This window comes from Mus caroli, chromosome 11 (genome assembly GCF_900094665.2).
Source record: "Mus caroli chromosome 11, CAROLI_EIJ_v1.1, whole genome shotgun sequence".
In the NCBI taxonomy this organism is placed as follows: domain Eukaryota; kingdom Metazoa; phylum Chordata; class Mammalia; order Rodentia; family Muridae; genus Mus; species Mus caroli.
In genome coordinates, this window is record NC_034580.1 from 85,718,576 (window position 1) to 85,741,603 (window position 23,028).

Genomic DNA, 23,028 nt, shown 5'->3' on the forward strand with positions numbered 1-23,028 from the left:
AGAGGCCAGATGATGACATCAGATCCCTGGAGCTGGAGTCTGTGCTTCACAGTGCATGTGTGGAGGTCAGAGAAGGACAGCTTGCAGAAGGTGGCTCTCTCCTCTACCATGTTGGTCCCCAGGAGCTTCCTACTCTTCTCAGCTACCCCTGTGTTTCTCTTCAGTATCCTGTGGTCTTCAAACTCCATCTATAAAATAGTGAGTGAAAGTTATATTCTCAAAGAGGACTATAGGAATGGGCCAAATTGTACTTGAGTATGTCTGGGATTAGCTATGACAAGGAGGAGGCCCAGCCATCTTCAGATCTGACACATTCTGATGGAGAAATCCTAATTCAGTGATTCTATGATTGGGAGGGAGCCCAATCCAGGGACATTATATGTGCTCAACTAGAATGCAGGTACGATGGGAAACTTGCGATCGGATTAAGGAATATTCTTCTGACCTAACTGACAAAGGATCTATATTTAGAATGAAAGGCCTAGAACTCAAAATTGAAAGAAGGAGCAACCCAATGAGCAGAATGGGCAGGAGATTTGAACAGTCATCTTATAGACAGTATGGGAAGATGGATGATAACCTGAGAAAATGTTGCTCAACACCTCGAGACACAAGGGTAATGTAAGCTTACACCACAGGAACTACCATAGGTGTGGACCCATGGGAACCGATAAGCTAAAAGGTACTGGCAATGCCAAGTGATCACAAGTGCACAGGGCAACTGGAACTTGGGAACGCTTCCAGTGAAAAATGGAAAATGTCATAGACATTCCAAAAAGAAACAAAACAAAACAACTTAGAGGGCTCTTGAAAGGCTAGGTGGGCAGAGCACTCACCTACAATCTCTAGATGTTAAGCATATGCTACACAAAAGCCCCAGGAACTGGGTAGATGTTTCTAAGGTGTGGGCTTGGAGACGGTGAGATTAGGCTGCATTATCCCGGCCTGGCTGGGTAAGCAGTGAGAGGGTGGTGGAGGCAAGGTCAGAGAAGATGAAGATGTAGAGGGAGTGAGATGATGTGAGGCCAACGTGATTGGCCATCACTAGCTGTGAAGGTAAAGGAGAGGGGCCATCGGCCAAGTTCTGCATCCACGGGGAACTAAAGTCTGCCAATAACCTGAACAGATTCTCTCCAAAATCCTTCGGAAAGGAACACAGCCCTGCTGATACTTTGGGCTTAGCCCAGTGCTGCTTTCTGACCTGCATTACGGTAAGATAATAAATCTAGACTGTCTAACTCACTATGTTTGTGATGATTTGCAATGACAATAATAAGAAATGAATGTAACATAGGATCCAGTACATCTTTTGGGTATTTCTCCCAGAGGAACAAACATTTACACTCATATCAAAAACAAAAAACAAAAAACAAAAACCCCCCCCAAAACCCAAAAAACAAAACAAAAAAAACCCCCAAAACAAAAAAACAATAGACATGTTTACAAAAAATCTTTCCACAATTGCAAAAACATCCTGGAAATAAGCTAATGACTTTCAGTAGGTGACTAATGAATCAAACTGTAACGCACTCACACAATAGGACGAAGTGTAGATATTCATGGTGGCTGGAGGACTCTCCTCACATTTCTAGATACTGCATGGTACAGATGAGGAGTGGGGTGGGGCACGGCTCTTTGATGCCAACACTTGTCTTCCTCGAGTATGGTGATGGTCAAATGTATCTGTGCACATGTTAAAAAAAATTCACCAGAATATACACTCACTCACCAGAATATAATCAGAATATCAGAAGCTCACTTTTCTGCATGGTAATTGAAAATAAGAAACTCATATGGTTACAACCCTAACCACAGAGCAGCTAAGCAACTCTCATCACTGATGCTTTTGGGGAGTTTCCAGCCCCAGGAAGGAACCATCAACACAGTTGTGGAAGAAGCCATTTCTCTCTCTGTATTCTCAGTGCCACCTTCTTTCCCACGTACTAGCCTGACCTCCTGCGGGACTTCTGGAGACTCACTAAGAGGCTCCTCCTCCCTGGAAAATGAAGGTTGGTGCAGAAAGAATCACTGTCCTTTCTAGCAGGAAACTGGGACTCATCGTCTTATGAGCACAGAGGTCCTTCCTGGTTTGACCTGCCTGAAACCGGAAACTTCATTCCGAAAATCTGAACAATTAATCACTCAAGTATGATCTGGGAAAAACATGTCATTTATTTGAACCTCAGTTTTCCATGTATGAAGCAAAATCCTTGCCCTCTCTCACCAGGCCAGCAGGACATATGAATTTTAATTTGTAAAGTCTACATAAACTTAAGCTGGAGGTGTTGTTATGAATATGAGAATTGGACATAGGGGCAGTCTTAAATTTGGAGAAAAGGAGACCATTTTTATCATAGGAAAGTAAGTAATGAAAGGAAGATGATTACACACAATGCGAGATACAGATATTATATTTTTATGCACACATACATCTATACATAAACATATATTATGCGAGGTCTATACAGTCTATTTTCTTCCGATTTTACTCATATTACATTCTTTTACCATTTAAATAAGTAATTCATGAACCTAATGAGGGACCAGCTTTTCACTGTTATATGGATATTAAGCAAGAATCTGGAGCTGGCAGTAAAGAAAATGCATGGAATCTCTCTTGGGATGATAAGGCTGCTCACTATAAATCCATTTTGAGTGCTCTTGCCTTGGAAAGTATGCACCAATGCCATCTCTTGGTTTTAGGGTTTGTCATCTTCTTCATATAAAAAATCATTCTACTGTGATTTTTTTTGAAACCTTGGCCATATCAACACTGTGAGTCTATGCTTTATAGCCCTGCCACCACAACCACACTGTGAGTTTTATGGTCACACACTTCCTTCTTGGACAAAATCCATTATATTCTCACTATCAGTGGGACTAGTTAGTACAGACACGCTTAGTTAAGCTCTTGGCTCATTTTCTCTTTTACACAATTTGTCTTTTTCCTTCTGGAAACAGGAAACCGTTCAAAGAGGTTTTGAAAATTATAAATCACCCCATACTTTATTCAGTAAACATTTATTGTGTTTTATTACATCATTTCGAGTGTGAGATAAAAACAAAGCAAAATGATATATGGACTTTGACTTAAAGATCTAGGGTGGAGCAGGTGAGGCCCGTGGTCTGTGCTAAGTTAATTGCAAATTCACTGAGATAGATTTTTAGACAAGAAGATCACAATGGAGGACAGCAGTAGAATTTGAAAACATAGTGCTGGGCTGGGGAGGTGGCTCAGCGGTTAAAAGCACTGGCTGTTCTTCCTGAGGTTCTGAGTTCAGTTCCCAGCAATCACATGGTGGCTCACAACCATATGTAATGAGGTCTGGTGCCCTCTTCTGAGGTGTCTGAAGACAGCAACAGTGTATTCATATACATTAAATAAATAAACCTTAAAAAAAAAAACCACAGTGCTTACTAATGAATTTACTTAGCTTCCAGAGTTTTGGGTAAAAGTGCTCATCACGATCACAGATAATAAGATACCTGAGTCTTAGTTACATCTTGTCTCCTACTGAGTTATTCATTCAGTTGCTGATATTGATTGGAACAGCCATAGAGAGAGACTGTCACCAGAGTTGGGACTTTTATGAACACATGAAGTACAAAGCAGAGGTAGAACCAAGTTCTAAGATCCAGCAACTTTGCTGCTTAGAGCAAAGTAAGTCACTGACCCTGAGTCACTTCTCTGGCTTATGGGTGCTTCTCCTGAGCTGGATTTCTTGCTCCAACATTCTTGGGTGAGATTAGCTATACATGGCAGTAAAAGCATGGTGATGGCATAGTGATAAATCTGATGCTGGGAGCAGGTGGAGGAGGATGGGGGAGGAAGAGGGGGTAGAGAGGAGGAGGGAGGAAGAGGGGTAGAGAGGAGGAGGAGGAAAAGGGGGAGGAGGAGGGGGAGGAGGGGAGGAGGAGGAAGAGGGAAAGGAGAAAGAGAAGGAGAAAGAGGAGTGGGCAGGCATCTATCAAAGTCTTCAGAGAATGAATGGAATAGTACCAGAGCCTTGGGGCTAGGGAGATGACTCAGTAAGTACCAGTTCTTGCTGCACAATTACGATGATCTGAGTTCAATGTTGTCAGCACCGTTGAAAAAGAAAATCATGTATGGCCTTGTGAGTGCCTCTATGTACAGCAAGGATCCTCCGCGCTGGCTGGCCAGCCAGTCAAGCTGAAACAGCTTGCTGTTCAGGTTCAGTGAAAGAGCCCGTCTCAAGGAAGTAGGTCAGAACGTGCTAGAGCAGGACACTCTATGTTCTCCTCCGGGCTCTGTACAAGCACGTGGGTGTGCTCCTATGTCATAGGATAAATGAATAGTCTCAAAATAAAATGACAAGGAATTTGATGACGAAATGAGGTAGGAGAAACTTCCCAGATTACAGCAGGACACTTGAGTTTTGTAGAGAAGAAATTAGATTGGAGAGAGAAAAAGAAATCAAGAGTACAGAAAGTGAGTGGATGCCAGGGGTGCAGTGGAGCAGATCAAGTGGGTAGGAGAATCCCATCTGTGCTTTAGAGAAATAACTCTGAGGGGTGTGATGGGTAGGTTCATGGTGACTGGTGTGATAAACAGGAAGACAGAAACAAAATAAGAAAGAGCTAAAAAAATAAAGAAAAATAGTGTTTCTATGGACCAGAGAAATGGGAATATAATTAAGAAATGTTCTGCAAGTAATTATCTTCTTTTTTTATTTATAATTCACTTTACATAAAAATCACTACCTGGTGAACAGGCAGAGCCATCCAAAATGGCGCTCCATATGGATTGAACACCTACCAAGTGACAGAAACTGTGCTGTCTCCCCAGCAGACATGAGTAAGTGAAGGAAACAGGGCTAGAGAAGGATGGTCCTGACTGACACTGGGCTTGTTTAACTCTGTTCTTTCCTCTTTGGTTGCTAAATCCTGTGGGAGTATCCTAGTTTATTATGGTTGGGAAATTTACAATCAATATAAATGTGTTGTTTATTGTTCTAAAGGCTGGGGTGCCTAAGACCTAGCTGCCTTCAGATTCAGTGTCTGGTGAGTCAAAGATGGCGCCTTCTTACAACAAGGAAGAATCTTTGTTTATAGCATCATTCATCCCATTAGTGAGGTCCTCCTGGACCAATTACTTCTTAGATGCTCCACCCACCTCCTACACCACCATCACATTGGCGGAGGGACACAGACACCCATGGCAGGTTAAGGGCTTCTTTGGAACAAAGTGGCTTTCACTGAGAGGCCATGTAGCTTGGGCGACATGGAGCTCATCCAGATGCAGTGTTTGCTGCTCCCGTTATCTTTTTGAGTTCATGGAAAACCATTCAGGAGGAGCTTACTCAGGTCTGGGTCTTCATGTGCCCAGACACATCACACTATCACTTCAAAGAAGACAGTGAGAAACAGTTTTCTTCTACTCTTTAAGCTAAGAGACACCAGTGGGGTTTCATTATTCCTGGCATGTTTTGCATAGAGGGTGAAGTCTAGGTGTCCCTCTCTGAACCCCACTCCTGACTATTTTTTCCCTCACACCCAGGGAGGTGAAGTTTTTCCCAGCTAGAAGCAAGTAATGCCCCAGGCTTCATTGTACAGTGCTCTCACATCTGCTTTGGAACATACCCACATCCTTTCCATCCTCCCAGCTAGCTAAATTTGTATCCTTTAAAGCTCCATACTTGTGTCTGTTTTCTTACATCCTTTCTTGAGGCAATGAATGTTGGTGGGACTAGTTGTTTAATTATGTGATGACTGGGGTGGGGGGAGGATAAGTGGAAAAGCTTTGGTTAACTTCAGTTATACGTGCTTTGCATAAAATGCAAATGACAGGATGGCTGCAGTCACATGTGTCTTGCATTACCTCCCTAATGCTTAACCAAGTGTGTGGTACTTGGTGCTTCAGTGAATAAAATGAACAGAAAAGGCTGAGAGCTACCCTGGAAACCATGCCTTAGCGACGGATGGTGATACATACTATTTAGCAAACACAAGGTGGACATCTAATATATGACAGGCACTGTGCTACATTCTAAAGGTGACTAAGATAGGCTAAGTTCCTGCCCCCATGGAGCTTGGACCACTAATACCTCCATTTCCAAAGAAGACAACGAAACATCATGCCAAACAGATGAATGGCATGAAATGAAGAAGCAGGGCGAGGGGCCAGAGAGGAATTTGGTGCAGAGGGATTAGGAACAAGGGAGGTATCTGATTCATAAGGTTTTATTTTATTTTTAATCATATATATATATATATATGTATGTATATATATATATGTGTATATATACAGACATACACAGACACACATGTATGTATGTATCTTTGTGCATGTGAATGCAGATACCCACAGAGCCCAGAGGTACCCAATCACTCTGGAGCTGGAGTTAAATGTGGTTGTGAGCCACCTGATGTGGGTATGGGAACCCAACTCTGGTCCTGTTAGGGCAGTTATATACTCTTAATTGCTCTTTCCCTAGGAGTGCTTTTGACACAGCTTCTAACCTTACTTTACAATCCACCTTGAAAGAATAAAAATCAAACTTAAAATTCATAAAAGGTCATGTGACACTGAAACTGAAAGGTCAGATGAAAGAGCTGTGGCGATGACTAGTTCAGAGAAGAGGAAGCAGGAAGACCGGAGTTCAGTCTCTCAGAATCCATGTGAAAAGGCACAACATGTTTGCAATCCCAGTGCTAGAGAAGCAGAGGCAGGAGGATCACTGGGGCTTGCTGGCCAGCCAGATCTACAAGCTCCAGGTGCAGAGGGCATCTCTGGCCCCTATATGTTCACACACACACACACACACACACACACACACACACACACACACACAATGTTCACACACACAATGTTCACACACACACACGGCAGGGCAGAGGGAGAGGGTGGCTGAAGAAAAGAAAATCTAGCACAGTGTTTAGTATTTATAAAATCATTTATAAATCATTTTACTGATACATGATATTAGAACATCTTGAGTTTTACACTTCTAAAGTCATGTTCTACAGGCGCATTCTGTTTAATTCTTTAAGTTCCACAGGCATAGTCTGTGCTTTTCATCATCTTGAAAATTATACCCAAGACTGTGAAAGCTGTATTAATGTTTGTTCAGTTCTGTCTGTATGAGTATCATAAAAATGTCAAGAGTGTTGACCCTTCAAAAAGTTACATTTTGCTTACCGTAGAGAAATGTCCTATTTCTCCCTAGAAAAAGGATAATATTTTCTGATTGCGCAAGCAGTTTATGAGTGTGCTGTTTGAGTCTATTTTGACAGCTGCCTTTCATTTGTTATTGGATAGCCTCTTCTTCCAGCACGTTCCTTCTTCTCCATTTCTAGCCAAGGTGTGTGTGTGTGGGGGGGTTAATATTTTCCATAATTATTCAAATTTAAGGAGTTCTTAGGAAATAAATCCTTAAATTCTTATCCTGTACAGAAAACCAATCGTTGGTGTTTGAGTGTGTGTGTGTGTGTGTGTGTGTGTAGAAATATTAAGACATTGAACTCTTTGACTTTGAAATTTGTACTGTTCACAATTTTAATACTTTGCATGGTCAGGCACTTAGTAGGTGCTCAGGTGATGCATGCTGAGTTGCCTTGTGTGGGCACAGGGACGTATGCCACTGTTCCACAGATGGAGAAATGGTGCGTGCACTGTATGCATGCCTCTGCTCTCTCTGCTAATTTAGAAGCAAGTCCTTATCATTACATGTAAAGTAGAGCGCACTGAGAGGAATGCCATGTGCGGAACACTGAATTAGTCACTGCCAGACTCTGCCCCACACAGCAAGCCAGTCTCTGATGCTAAAGAGATGATAAAACCCAATGATTAAAACATCCAGCTTTACATTTGAAATGTAAATAAAGAAAATATCCAATTTAAAACAAAAAAAATCCAGGTTTTTAGGCAGGGATGGAGAAGCTCTTTGTTCAGTGACAAAACTTTGTACTCTGACACAGTGGCTTTCAAAAGTATTCACTCTACAGACGCTCGTGTTTGAGTGCAGGGGTTCTTGAAGAAAAGGTTTTAATAAATACACAAATGCTCGCCATGACACTGTTACAGGAAAGACTGTACAGTGTCTTTAAGATTTCTTTAATGAGTTGCTGAACAACTGGTGAAGGATATTTTGGGAAGTGATAGCTTAAGCAGACACTTAAAATGCAACAGAATGTGTATATCGCTATGAAAAGATGACCACAACATACTAATTCAAGGGGGAGCTGTTTAAGGGTGGCAGGCTTACCCTTAAGGGAAAATATTTACTGAGATATTGGTGACGGCAGCTTCCAGAAAGTTAGATGGGCTATGTATCTAACTCGATTTATTTCTACAGAACTTTGATCTCATTTTTGAAAGGAAAATAAATGATTTTTAAAATTTAGAAGTTAACTAATTCTGACTTTCAAGATCATTTTTATTTTGAAATGGTTAGCTGTAGCTCTGCTTTGCCCTGGTGACGAGAGTGCTGCTCACACCGCTGGTAGTTACTGAGCATCCCAAGGGAACACATGAGTGAGGACAGCCAGGCCGTCCCTTGTCACGCTAGGAAGTGAGGCTTGCAGCACAACTGATGTCCAAGGCCACTGGACCATGCTCTGGGAGGGAGGTAACCACATCCCGTTCCTATAGCCCAGCATTTGAGTGGCTGGGTCAGCGGAGAGGCAGTTCCCATGGATGTAGACAGTAATAGGGATAAATTAAAGAATATCAACCCAGGGTTCTGTCTGCATCAGGAAAGTACTCACACAAGTCCTCTTCTTAAGATTCTCTGAGCATCTGTCCTTTATCTGTGGGTCTGGAGGTCATAGGGACTAAAGAGGAGTTCTCAATGAGTGTTCACCTGATTCAGCTAATTCAGAGGCTCAACCTCCTTAGCTGCATTCACATGAGATGCTCAGTTACACAGGAACCTGATGGAATGCTATTTTCTCCTGGAGAATCCCTTTCTTACAAATTGGGAAGTTCTTCATGACTGTAAGCTGGAGTCCTGCAGGGCTGACTAAATCCAGGAGGCTCTACCCACTGGTTTAAGGAAGCCCTGGGGTCTAAGACTTGCCTCAGGTCCAGCATCAACACATAGGCATGGTGGGATCCTTGGGACCACTTCTCTCTAAACCTCAGCTTCTTCATAAAATTGGAATCATTTTGGGTACCTTCAAGAAGGTACTTGTTGCTGAAATACCAGTACTTGGGAGGCTGAGGCAGGGGGATTGTGAACTCAAGGTAAGGGTGGTATACACAGAGAGTGGCTATCCCAAAAGACCTTCCAAAAGATGTTCATTGTATACTGAAATGTATGTTATAGAGTGCTCAGTACATAGAGCTATGTGTTTTATAGATCTTTTTGATTATGTATTTGGTAGAAATACGGAGGGACTTGATATCAAGCAGCAGAGAGGTTGTGAGTGCCACACACACATGCACACATACAGATTAGAGACCGCATGCTTCAGGAGCCCATCTCAGCTTCCCTTACAAACAACTGAGGACACTCTCCAACTCGGGGCAGGAGGATGATCTCCTAACAGGAGTGTGCTGGTTCACAGCATAGACACTGTCTTATAAAAGTGTGTGAGTGCCTGTTTACACCTCTCTGGGACTTGAAACAGCTCCTTCTGCAGCTGCTCTCAAAGCCACCTCCCCCTACCCTGCTCCTGGAAGCATCCTAAGATCCAAACAGCTGTGAGGAGACATACATTTGCTCCAGCCATTCTGTTGTTCTTAGGGTTTGAGTCTCCTTGTCAGTCTGTATTTGACTTTATGTTCTTCCTCATGAAGGAAAACATGAATCCTAAGTGCATTCAACTTAAATCCTACATCTTAAATGTATTCAGAGAGGTATGGGTGAGCACGATGCCCATGTGTATTCTCCATATGCATTCCATATACCAGGTAAAACTCAGCAGAAAATGTAAGGAGCTAGTGTCTGATGCTGACACAGGTGCTGCTCCACTGCAGGAACTCCGTGACTTACTTATAAAGTGGCTCTGAGTGAAGGTTCTTGCACTGTGTTCTTGGGAGCTCTATGCTTGCCTAAGTGATGCTGCGCTGCTTTGCTTGGCTCCTGGCCTCCATCCTTTTACAAGCGCTCCAGCAGTGTTTAAATAGATACCTTTCTCCTGTCAGCTCTCCTTAGATACTCCTACTGGCTCATGGCACCCAAGCATGGCCATGAGCCAGTGTCTCTAGTCTAGAAAATATAAAGCCCATTGAAAAGTCACAGAGCAGTGTCCTGCTTGGTGTGGTGGTGGTGGTGGTGGTGGTGGTGGGGGTTGGGGCCGCAGAAGGAAGAGAGTGGGGTCATGACTCTGAGGTGTCCTCTGGACTGCTGTGGAATGCACAGCTGTGGACCCAGCTGCATCAACAGACTGTAGATGCTCTGCTGGGTTGCAATCTCCCTCTGTAGGGAGCAGGACAAAGAAGCCTGGACACAGAATCAGAAGATAAGGTGTGAGTCTCATCCCTGGGATGGGGTGCTCTGTCTCTCTGAACCACTGTTTCTCCAGCTGAAGCCATGAGTAGAACTTCCCTTCCCTGTAGATCAGCTCAAAATCTATGCTGTTTGGTTTAAGTAAGATGAGGTTTGAAAGCATTTTTTTTTTTTTTTTTGTTTTTCGAGACAGGGTTTCTCTGTGTAGCCCTGGCTGTCCTGGAACTCACTTTGTAGGCCAGGCTGGCCTCGAACTCAGAAATCCGCCTGCCTCTGCCTCCCAAGTGCTGGGATTAAAGGTGTACACCACCACTGACTGGCTTGAAAGCACTTTATAAATGATAGATGTGTCCTAATAAGTTAGGTGGTGTCCTATTTGGTACAAGTTGTAGTCAGCAGCTAGCGGGACAGCTGTGCGGCAGCCTCCCCTTGCTTTCTCAGAACATTTTTCCCAAGCTGTGGGTAGAGAGGGGGAGTTATAAAAAGGAGTTTGCTATGTTTGTATAACTTTTCAATATGAAGTGTTGGTATACAAACCATTGTATGTCATACCAAACAATGAACTAACATACTGAGTTATAAAGATCTAATTGTAAATAAGAAGGTTTATGTATATAAAATCTGACTATAAATGACTTCAATAAATGCAACTAGATTATTTCAAAAAAAAAAAAAAAAAACTACTGTAGTGGCAACTGATCTTTAACATGCACACGAAAATACCACACTTGCAACTTGACACCCTGCCTGGTGCACATGCTGGATTCCTGTGTCTCGGGGTGTGGTGGCTTGTGTCTGGTTGTTGACATGGACTGAGAAGCCAGAGGACTCTGCTGCTCCATTTCCCATGGAAACCCATCAGCTTTTCGGGTCTGTTAGCTCTCTGGGACAGTCTTCTTCACTTTCCTCTGCGCAGGACAGGTTCAGGACGCTCATCACAGGGTGGATCCAGGATGTGGTCTGTGTCACATGGCTTGAGAAGAACAAGGGGTGCAGATTAGCATGTGAACAGCTCTCTTTCTACTTAATGGAACAAGTATGGATTGGGGACTACCTGCTTCTACCCAGTTGTTGGTCCCTGGGGCAGGAAGCAATTAGAACCAGATCCAGTAGTGTTAAGAAGGCTTGGAGAGGTTTTAGGGTCTTTTATAACCATGAACAAAGATGAACGTATCACCTCAAACTCCTGTTTCCTCGTCTGAAGGACACTGTCTGTGAGTATGGCTGTGTAGTTGTGTGCAACACCTCTGGAGTTTGTCTGCTGCCCTCCTTTCCAATGTTCATTTTCCACTCCACTCCAAAGACCATGGCAAACGACAAAGCATACACTGTCATTTACGTGAGAAATACTTGGCTCTACCCAATTCTGGGTCAAGAAAAATTCTACAGTATGATTCTGGAGGGCATTTCTCTTCCCTAGTGAGTCAGGGCACATTTACTCCAAAGAAGAAATTTCTCCATAAGAGTCCTTCCATCTGAACCCATACTATCTCTAATTTACCTACTGCTTCCCTTATAATGTTAACCAGATGGGGAGAGCAGGAAGCAAGAAAACCAAGTTTTGCAAGTGATGTTCTTGTTCTTGATATATTAACTATGTAACCCCATAGACATTGGTGAATTGGTAACTCAGTGTAATCCAAAGCAGGACATCTAAGAAAAAGAGAGTCACTGACTCTACCACCTATAGTAGAAAATGGTACTTGCAATCTGTCCCCGTTAATAACCTTTATAAAGATGTTTTATTGACAAAATGCAACCTCATTCCAAGGTCATTCCATAATATTTGACTCTTATATTCACAGTATACTTTTCTGTACAGAAAACAAGCCTGAGATGGTAGCTTAATTTTCCTAGTAAAGGAACACACACACACAGACACACACACACAGACACACACACATACACACACACATACACACACATACACACACAGACATACACACACAGACACACACAGACATACACACACAGACACACACAGACACACACACACATACACACACAGACACACACACACAGACACACACACAGACACACACACATATACACACACACATACACACTCATACATACACACACACACACACATACACACACATACATACACACACACATACACACACACATACACACATACACACAAACCCTACCTGGACATACCTTTAAACATTAAACATGAAATCCCAATAATTATTTACTACAAATATAAAACCTAGGCAATAAAGAAATGCTTTTTGGTGCTTAACAGTCTACAAGTGGATCTCTGAAAATAACAGCAGCAGCAATAACAACAACAACAACAACACAACACCACCACCACAACCACACAAAACACCTAGAACCAATGACACAGAACTCCTGAAGCCTGCCCAGGCAAATAGTAGATATTCAAGAAGTGTTTTATTGATAATTTGGGCTTCTTGATTAGCGTGAGGACACTCTGGAACTCTGCCAGTTATGCTGGAGAGGAGCCAGTCTGGAGTTCACCACTCAATTTTATGTCTAACTGAGCACTGTGGCTAATGCTCTTTGACATAATCAGTATGATGAGATAATCCTAGATTTACTGGCCTGGAGAACATTCTAGTATTAGAAATATTTCCTCCCTGGTTTGTGTGCTTGGTTATTCAGCTGAGGCTAGAGAATAAATCAGTCCAGCTGACTACTCTGTTTAATTAATAAGGACCTCATGGTTCATAAAGGGAGATGTTGTAGTTTAAAATGAAAAATTTAGAGGGCTGGTAAACAAATGGACCTGGCTGTGAGATATAAAATGTCCTCATCTGAATACACAGCGTCCCTGGCAAATGTTTCTGCAGAGACACTGCATCTGATCTGGCCTGGGGAGTCAAGCAGTCATCTGAAAGGCTAATATTATTTTTTTCTAAATGGTTGACAGATCTGTTGTTGGAGATCAATAACTATCAAGCAGTTAAGTTGCCAATGCTTTCTGCTTTAAAAAAATAATAGTAGTAAATTAAAAGACATATTGCGGAGTTTACCTAAAAAAAAAAATCCAAGAGAACACGCTTTATTTTATTGGCAAGGAAATGATAAGTAAATTATTTAAATCTCATTATAATTACCCTCCTTATGTTTCTTACTTCTTAGCTAGAGGATCAAAATGTGTTCTTTCTTTTTTTTCTTTGTTTTTTTCGAGGCAGGGTTTCTCTGTGTAGCCTTGGCTGTCCTTGGACTCGGAAATGCGCCTGCCTCTGCCTCCCGAGTGCTGAGATTAAAGGCGTGCGCCACCACGCTTGGCTGTGTTCTTTCAAAAAGAGAAGCAAACTAAATTATTTCAAAATAAAAATTAAGGACAGTCCCTAGTAAAAAGCGACTTAAGCACAAAAAGTGCAACAGCTCTATAGAATTCCTTTTTAACTGTGATGGTGAAAGATGTCTTCCTGTTCACTCTCCACTGCAGATGCTCTCACATCACTATGTCCTCCTGTTCACTCTCCACTGCGGATGCTCACTGCTAATTTAGGAAGACTTGCCTGGATTATTTTATCATGCTTAAGACAAGGTTGCAGGATAATGAACCAAAAGTAATAAATGTCTAGTGTAATGTAAGGGGTATAATTATATATGTAATATATAACTTTTATTTTGATATTACATATAATCAGAAAGTAAGAAGAAGCAAAGACTTCTTCATATATTTTGTTTCAGGGCCCAGTAATATCGAAGCGCTGGAGAAATTTATAAGTGGCTACAAAATACAAGTATTAATGATGGCAAAAGATTTATACTTAAAAGAGGTTTGTTTTAAAGATAACAAATTAGAATTTGATTTTTACTCTATTTATGACACTTTCTATGAAATATAAAACAGATATCAAATATTAAGATTCAATTAATTAAAACATCTTTAGGTCTCAGCTATAAAATTGCTTACAAGAATCTACCTATCTATACACACATGTATTTGAAAGAACACATTTTGACTGTGTGTGTGTGTAATATTGGAAAAATTGCTGTCATTAGACTAGTAAAAAATGCTGAAGGAAAATTCCAGGTAAGAATATTTGTTTTAATGGTCGCTATTTTTTTTTTTTTCAGATAACCTACTCCGATTGATGTTGATTACTGTATAGTAATGAAGATGAAAAAAGAAAAACAGGAAAAAAAGTTTCAGGAGTTCCAAAACTTATATAATTAATTTTTCAAAGGAAGAAACATATATTATAGCGATTCATAACTTTAACAGTGATCCACATTTATCATCACATAATAAAGCCTAAAATATGTCCTGCGGACACTGACACCTATACATGGGACTGCCAGACAGAGTTGGTACATCTGTCCTTTGCCATGTAACCTTTGTTGGACTGCCCCGTTTTCCATCCCACACGGCAGCTGCCCCAGCAGAGTCTATGTCCCCCAGCCCCGCTTGCATCCTCCTCTGAGCCCAGTGTGAAGGGGCGGACATGCTGCCTTTCCTCTGAGAGCTGGAGGCGGGGTCATTAAGAAGCTGATATGTCTCCTCTGCTCTCACTCCACACTTACTCACTGACTGCAGACCTCACACCACCTTAGAAATGGCAGAGCCCGACAGAAGGGGTCTGGGTCTCAGGTTTGGCACTCCTCAGTAGCCAGGGATCCTGCATGGTCCTGTGACCGCCAAGCCGCCGGAAGCAGATCTGTTGCAGTCCATGTTAGTTTTAATCAGTGCCAAGCAGGAAGACAGTATCTGGAGAGGAAGCTAGTATATACATATATACATACATTTTATATATTAAAGTCAGTAAATTAGGAATATATTTCATGCCATGTGAAATATACCAATAATGAAATTTCAATGCTCTTCTTAAATAGTAAGTATTACAAAACAAGTTATAGAGGCTTAGACTTGATTTTTATTGTAATATATAATAAACATCTTAACATTTTCCATATCCTCCAAAAACCCACCCAAATGATTCAAATCAATTTCAACTAATTGTATATTGATTCTGACATCATTATTTTCTACTGAAATTAAATTGATCACAAAAAACCATAAAAGGGGCTGGAGCTGGCTCAGTGATTAGGAGCACTCGCTGCTCTTGCAGAGGGCCTAGGTTTGGTTTCCAGCACCCACATCAGGATGTGGGTGCACAACCTCAGGAACTCAAGTACCATGGGATAGGAAACTTTCTTATGACCTCCAAGGGTGTGTGGTGTACAGACATATGGAGGTAAAACATAGACACACACACACACACACACACACACAAGCAATTAAAAGAAGAAAAGAACCCATAAAAGCGTTAAGTAGGTATGCGCTATAGGAGGAAGGGATTTGTAAAGCCACGAAGCTGAAAGGGATTCTGAAGGCGACCACCTCTAAGGTCGGGAAGCACAGGTTCTGAAGCTGCTTCAGGCTGCTGTCAACACACTTTCAATGACACTAAAAAACAATCCTAAGACTTGGCTAGCACAGCACACAAAGGACCTCTGTGCTTCTCTCATGAGCCTTAAATCCTGGCTGTTTTGAATGATGCTGCCTTTGCAAGTATGATCAGCTGGGTCACTGATAGGAGGGAACGATGCTGAGAAAATGGCATAGTTTACTTCAGGTCATAGGACCAGCCAGCACACGGCAGAACCAGCACCTAGATCCAACTAATGACTTCTGAGAATTTCCCCATTATGTTCAATCCATTTATTATCCAGGCTGGTTTCCATAGCAATATGTGAAGAGACTCTGGGATGGATTAAGTGACCTCTAGAAAAGGGCTCTTCAGCTTTGCAAAATGAAATTAATTAAAGGATTAACTCAATGATCATAGATTATATATGTAAAGCTATTATGCCTTTTAAAAATCCTTTCCTATGAAATTCATGAGAAACGTGAAGTGAGCAACTGAGAAAATAAAGGCTTTTGTGAAGCCTGGACAGAGGCTGTGTGCTTCCTCAGCAGTAACAAGGCGCTGTCACACACCGTGTATGGCGTCAATGTGTGCTTGACGCATCACTATAAATCCCTCCGAAGCCCACTGTAGTCACAGCACTGGGGCTGGCACACTAGCTTATTTACAAGACCAGGTAATTCCCAAATGTGATAATGATGTGGATTTCCCCTAATTGGTTTATACGTGTTTCTAGAAATTGAGTATTATCAGGGAGATTAGAGTCATCCAAATAGCACCGGCATCACCAAGTAATTAGCACCCCCAGCTCCCCTTACCAAGAGTCTCACTCCAATTGACTTGCAAGATCTATTTATTCATTTGGGGCAAGCAATAAAGCTGTATAATAATTGAAACAATTTGGGGTTGAGTTTACTTTCTAAATAGACAGCAGTCTAAGTAAAGTTACTAGAATCCCAGGCTTTAAGATTTAATTATTCATTGTAAAGGAATACAATCCTTGGTTAAAAAAAAGATTCTTGTATTAACAACTAGAGTACAAAATGTTATATACGCTATCAAAGATAACAGTGAAGATGAACGATCCTGCATAGGTCTTTATACCACACCAGGATTTCTCAGCCTATGAAATGATCAAATAAGCCCAATCCATGTTTCTAGACCCCAAAGGCTCCCACTGCCAGATGGAGATTTTCTTGGAGATAAATGCTGACATTCCTCACCAAAGTGCTGCTGTGATCCAGGGAGACCACTGCAGCCCCCTTGCTATGAGATTACAAAGTCCATGCAGACTTCAAGTTGGCATGGTGGTACATCCCTGCCATCCCAGCAGTGGGAGGCTGAGACAGGAGGACTGTGAGTTCGAGGCCAGCCTAGACTACATAGGGATCTCATCTCACAAAGCAAACCCACAAACAGATGCTCTGGTCAGAGGCAGCTGGATATGATTTACATCAGACAAGCAATTTCTAGTCTGCAACGTCCCTTAATAATGTTTCCTATTTACTTTTCATTTTAAAAAATCTTAAAAAAACCCATATTTTGCTCTTTTCTTTCACAGTTGACAAAGTTGAGGCATAGAGGGTTAAAGTGATCATTCCAGTGTTACACAGAACCAGGGCTGGGGCTGTGATGTAGAGTGCCAATCACTCTTTTTTCTTATTGACTACACATCTGTAACACAGCTCCATCTTGCATACCAACAGGGCTGTTATAGGTTCTGGGGCCTTCCCACCCCAAGGGTCTCTCTGATTGCTTCTCCTGCAGAGTAGCACCCAGAGGGAAAGACACTAGCTAAGTTAACTTTTGTAATATGAGGGAGACTAGGCAAATATTAGCAAGAGTAGGGTCTATGGAAACTAAGTTAAGGCAGCCAGGTCTATTTTCATGAACCTGTAATCCCAGCTATTTGGGAGGCTAAGGCAGGAAGATTATGAGTTCAAGACCAGTCTGGGCAACATAGAGAGACCCTGTGTCGAACAGAAAGGTAAAAGGAGCTGGAGGTGTAATTCTGTGCAGAGTGCTTGCCTGCTGTCATGAGAACCTAAGAAGGAAAGGAGAGAGTGAAGGGAAAAGTGCCATGCTCTAGTAAAACTCACCAAAAGCCACGATTCTGGAGACTGTGCAGGGCAAGCTAATGAGGATTAGATGAGGTCATACTGGCCTGAAGGGACCTCTGTGTCCTTGTGATAAGAGGAACAATACAGTGATCTCTTCTCTCCCTCCTTTCCACCCTCCTCCCTCTATTTGTCTGTCTGTCTCTCTCTCTCTACACACACACACACACCACACACAGGACCGGGTGAGAGTGTAGCAGCTGCCTCGTCAGAAACCAGTCCTGCTGACACTTTAGAGTCTAGCGTTTAGACTTTGGCTCTCAGGGCTGTGAGAAACATTTCTGCTCTTTAAGCTTCTTGTCTGTGGCATTTCCTTACAGTAGCACCAGCAGACTAATACAGCAACCAAACCTAGCAGAGAAAGATTTGATGAAAAAAATTCAGTACTTGCTAAAAATATCTATAAAAATAGAAAGTCATGTGCTCTCGGGGAATGGGCTTATAACACCCCAATGGGGCACTGGAAAACATGCTTCAGGCAAAGCTGTACCTGTCTTTCCTAAGTGGGCACAGAGCTCCCTGCTCTGTGTCTAGATTTAGACGTTTTATTGATTTCAGGGGGTTTGCCATCCTGAGCAACCCAAGCCAGCTGGCTGGTCTTTCATTTAAATGACAATTTCTTCTCCAGAACTTCATATTCCTGTATCTCTTTACACCCCTTTGTAGATATTTATAGTTGATCCTGGGCAAGGTGTCTCGGGCCTGTGGTCAATGCAGCCGTTCTGCTCCCAGCACAGGGCTGTTGGCTGGCCAGAGAGCTGTATGGATGTAGGTTTTGGCTACCAGTTCCTATTTGCAGCTGCACAAATGTTATTTAAAACTTTCACTGGCAAACAGTGGCAGTGTGAAGCAGGCCCGGGAACCAGACGTCTGCGCAGTGCTCACCCGGTGCCAGGGACTCTGCGAGGAGCTTCATGCCTCAGAGTGCATCCAATTCTCCGACTCTCCCTGTTCTCAGCTAGGAATCAGAATTACAGAAGGACGGAAATGACCTACCATGTCACCCTCAAATGTGGTGGCATCAACATTAAAATCCACACCTACCAGATGTCCTCTTCTCCCTTTGATGGCTTCTCCAACTTGCCAACAGTGTTCATTCACTTGAACTTTAGTCCCCATGTGTGCCCTGCTCTGTGCCAGGTAATGCCTGCCTCTAACCAGTTACCACAGAGGCTGTTTGGGCCTGACCTTCAGCTTTGGATTAAGAGTCCTGCCAGACAGCTCAGCTTAGGTGGAAGACCTCCCTATCTGTGCAGATTGATTGCAGGCCCCACAGCTTTGTCAGAAGAAGTGGTTTGGGAGAGCCATTTGAGAAGACGCACATTTCCCCCTTCAGGTCTCTGTGGGCTCTTCCTGTAAGCTTTCATTGTTATACACGCAGAAGTCCCGAGAAGCCTCAACACATTCTCCTTGAACCTGAAGTCAGGGGCATAAAACCTGTCCTGATCTCTCTTCAAATGAGCCACAGACTACACTAGTCTGTCACTGGCAATGACCCGACTCACAGAAAAGGAAGCAAACCGATCAACTCACGAGGTCTTGGGGTGGGGAAGTTCTCAACAATGTCTCAAATGCAGCTGAATTAATTTGCCGTGGATTTACCAAGCAGAAATGAGTAGTTTCGTATATCCCACCAGAACCCACACTCCCCGTCTGCTTCCCTCCACCAGCGCCTTGATTTCTCCTTGCATTATTGTCACTTCGGGTAACATCTGTTTGTAAAAGACAGCTAGGATCTAAGACACCAGAATTCCTAATTATTCATGTTGTATTTTCTGTCCTTTTAAATTCTATAAAGGTCAGCAAGATTGCTCAGTGGGTAAAGGTGAATGTGGCCAGGAGTATAATTTGGTATTGAAAGCAAACATTTGATATTAAGATTTCTATATTACTTATGCACATATATTAGATATGCATATACCATATTTTAATGTGCCTTTTTTTTTTGTTTTTTTGAGACAGGGTTTCTCTGTGTAACCCTGGCTGTCCTGGAACTCACTTTGTAGACCAAGCTGGCCTCAAACTCAGAAATCCGCCTGCCTCTGGCTCCCGAGTGCTGGGATTAAAGGCGTGCGCCACCACGCCCGGCTTAATGTGCCTTTTGGTTGGCATCCTCTCCCAGTGATCCCTGATTTCTGGAATCCACACTCCCAAGTCGTTGCCTCTGACACGCACCAGGTTGATCCTTGCGACCTGTGACTTATGTGATGGCAGAACATGCACTTCTGAGACTGGTTATAGAGGACATCCTGCAGCATCTGTCCGGGGTCTCTCTTCTCTTGTTCTGTTGAGGATATCCTTAGATCCCTAATGCCTGCGACATGGGGAGGAACTGGAGCATCGTGCCAATAGCATCCTGAGTGTGTCTGCTGCAAGTGTGCTAGGGAGCCTGCTAAGCTGTGCTTCATTTCTCAGCCCTTTAACAGAGAGTATGACAACTCCGTGAGAGATCCATGAGAGAGCCAGAGAGAAAGCCAGGGATGGAGCAGAGTGAGGAGGCGAGGGTGAGAGTCCCACATACTACGGAACGCCACTCTCGTCCTGCTGGGAATTGGAAACTGGTTGAGAAAGTAAATATACATTATTTTAAGCTTCAAAATTTGAAGACAATTTAAAATGCAGAAATGAAGAGCTAATGATCACACGGAATCCAAATCTTCCAACATAAAGATAAACAAATATAATGAAATCAATTGGTAGCGGTGTCCAATTTATGATAGATTCAGTTTTACAAGCATAACTCATAGTAATTTTGTCATACACCAAAAGTATGCATAGTTCTAAAGTAGAGTCATGACAAAAAATGTCAATAAACATTTCATAGTATGTGACTTCACGAGGATGAAAAGAAGCTGGGCAGAGGGGCTGGGAGAGGGTTCACTGGATAAAGCTCCAATAAACGTGCCCGACAACAAGCCCCATAGTCTGTTCAGTCTCTGGAACCCACGGATAAGAGCCCGATGCAGTGGCTCACACCTGTAATCCCAGTACTCCTATGGAAAGATGGGAGGAAGAGACAGGAGAATCTGCAAGTTTGCTAAGCACAGCTACAGAAATCAAGTCAGCTGCCTCAAAACAATCAGAAGGAGATGACTCTTGGGAAAGCTTTCCTTTAGTCTCCACACTCGCACTGCGGCCTGCGTGTGCCCCACCCTATCTTACACGATAAAATAAACACCAAACAAAAAAGAACTTAGGTGGAAAAATGGCCATCCATTCAGATAATCATCTTACAGCATGTTTAAGGTGCTGGCCATTTTATTAATTAAGTTTAAGGATGCTAGAACTTTCTTATGGGAAAGTAGGAAAGTCTTTCCCAGAATGCAGTGCTATTTTCTATACAAACATGTGTGTATAGATTTACATATTTATTTATGGCAAGTGAGTATGCCTGCATGCACATGTGCATATGCAGAGAAGCACATGTCTGTCAGTCTGTCTGTCAGTCGTATGAAATGCTGGCTCTGGTGATGTTTACATGTGTGGGTGACAAGCTTCCTCTTTGTCAGAATATAGCAGATGACACAGTATTCAATGGAGGTATTAGGGTCATGTGGATGGACAGAAATCCTCTACAAGGACCCGTACGTGCCTGGGCATGCTCAAGGCAGCTCTCACAGTCATTCCCTTGCCCGAGGCTTGCCTTCCTTCAGATGTAACAGTTGCATTTTGGGGATGGCAGTGACAGGTGCCAATTTCTGTCAGAGGATCATATGCACGCAGACCATCGTCCCCCCCCAGAGTCTTGGGAGAGTAATTTTATCATTCCTTTTAAGTGAAGCTATTTCTTGCCTACAAAGTAGCTACCTCTAAATGAACCACTTCTCCCTCAAAAGATGAACATAGGCGGCCCAGGCTAAAATTTTTGACTGGGGTGGAATAAGAATGAAAAGAAATCAACAACAGTATTTCTGAAAATGGTATCAGGAGACTTGTGCATGCTTTGCTCATCTGGGAACATCACTGAGTGTGGCTAAGGACCATGCAGAAGCCCCCATCAAAAATGTCAGAGAGTGAGGGGGGCTAAAGAGGGTAAGCTTCATTTAATGCTTTTTTTGATGGGGGTGGGGGGCAAGGACTTTACTAAGTGGAAATTAAAGCATGCACATGTTAAGGAGCTATTAACATGTGGAGACACTGGCAATACAATCTAGGTTTCTCCAGGTCCAACGATCAGTCTCTGTTTCCCCAAGCCAGAAGGCCTTCTTACGCAACTGGAGCTACCTGCACCAGGAGGATGTCCTCCGCTCACATGAGCACCCCTGAAGACCCACATTTAAAGTCCACTGAGGAGTACTCAAAGCAGTCTGCTTCTCTGGCCTTACAATCCTCATCAAACAAACCCCCCAGGAAAGGGGCGGCTTCCGTACAGAGACAAAAGAATGGGGTGAAGAGACGGATGGGCAGATCCAGGTCAGCTAGAGATGCAACTAACTGAGTCTGCTATGGTGAGGAGCCTAGTAACCCCTGCAAAACCTGCTGCATATGCCTAATGATGGGGGCTCATAACAGTTTCATTCACTAGGTCCCCTAAAAGAAGCGAGGGACATAACACATAAGAAGAAATAACACATACGTAACAGGAAGAATAAATCCCATCTTGTTGCTTCAACAGGGCCAAGCTCCTAAGTCATGGCAAGCAGCCCGCTCTTCCAAGAGGCAGGGACTAGATTAGTATTAGATTTTCTTATTCACTCTTTGACCTTCTAATCTACAGAAGATAACTTCTTGCTCGTTGAAGCACCTGTTATTTTAAAATGGACAAAGTATAACATTCTACAACATCTGTTTAAAATGTCCTTTTTGGCATGTGCCAACAGACAACCTTAAAATCCGGAAGGAGGAGGGATGCAGCCTGAGTGTGTGTGTGTGTGTGTGTGTGTGTGTGTATGTCTGTGTGTGTCTGTGTTTCTATCTGGCCTCTGCAGTTTGATCAGAGGTGACCTTGCTGAGTTTAGTTTAGCCTCTTTGACAGTCTCTGCTGCAGCAGTGTGAGAGTGATTCCCACCCCATGCCTTTTGGAAAAGAGTCTGTTTTCTCTCTCTCTCTCTCTCTCTCTCTCTCTCTCTCTCTTTCCTCCTACATCATGAATAAGGTCAATGCAAAGAACTGATGAAGAGACTTTGGGCTATGTTTTCTGAG

The 23,028-nt window shown here is 42.7% G+C and overlaps 1 protein-coding gene across 2 annotated transcripts in view; it reads right to left on the reverse strand.

The window, feature by feature from the left end:
* Positions 1-7,098: 7,098 nt before the first annotated feature.
* Stxbp4 (syntaxin binding protein 4) overlaps positions 7,099-23,028 on the reverse strand; it is a 152,970-nt gene continuing 137,040 nt past the window's right edge. The window contains exon 18 of one of the 2 annotated variants that reach the window (XM_021177757.2): positions 7,099-11,385. In XM_021177757.2, coding sequence (XP_021033416.1) covers positions 11,271-11,385 — 115 coding nt within the window. In that variant the 3' untranslated portion in view covers positions 7,099-11,270. The remainder of the gene's footprint in view (positions 11,386-23,028) is intronic. The other variant, XM_029483796.1, reaches the window with a different exon arrangement.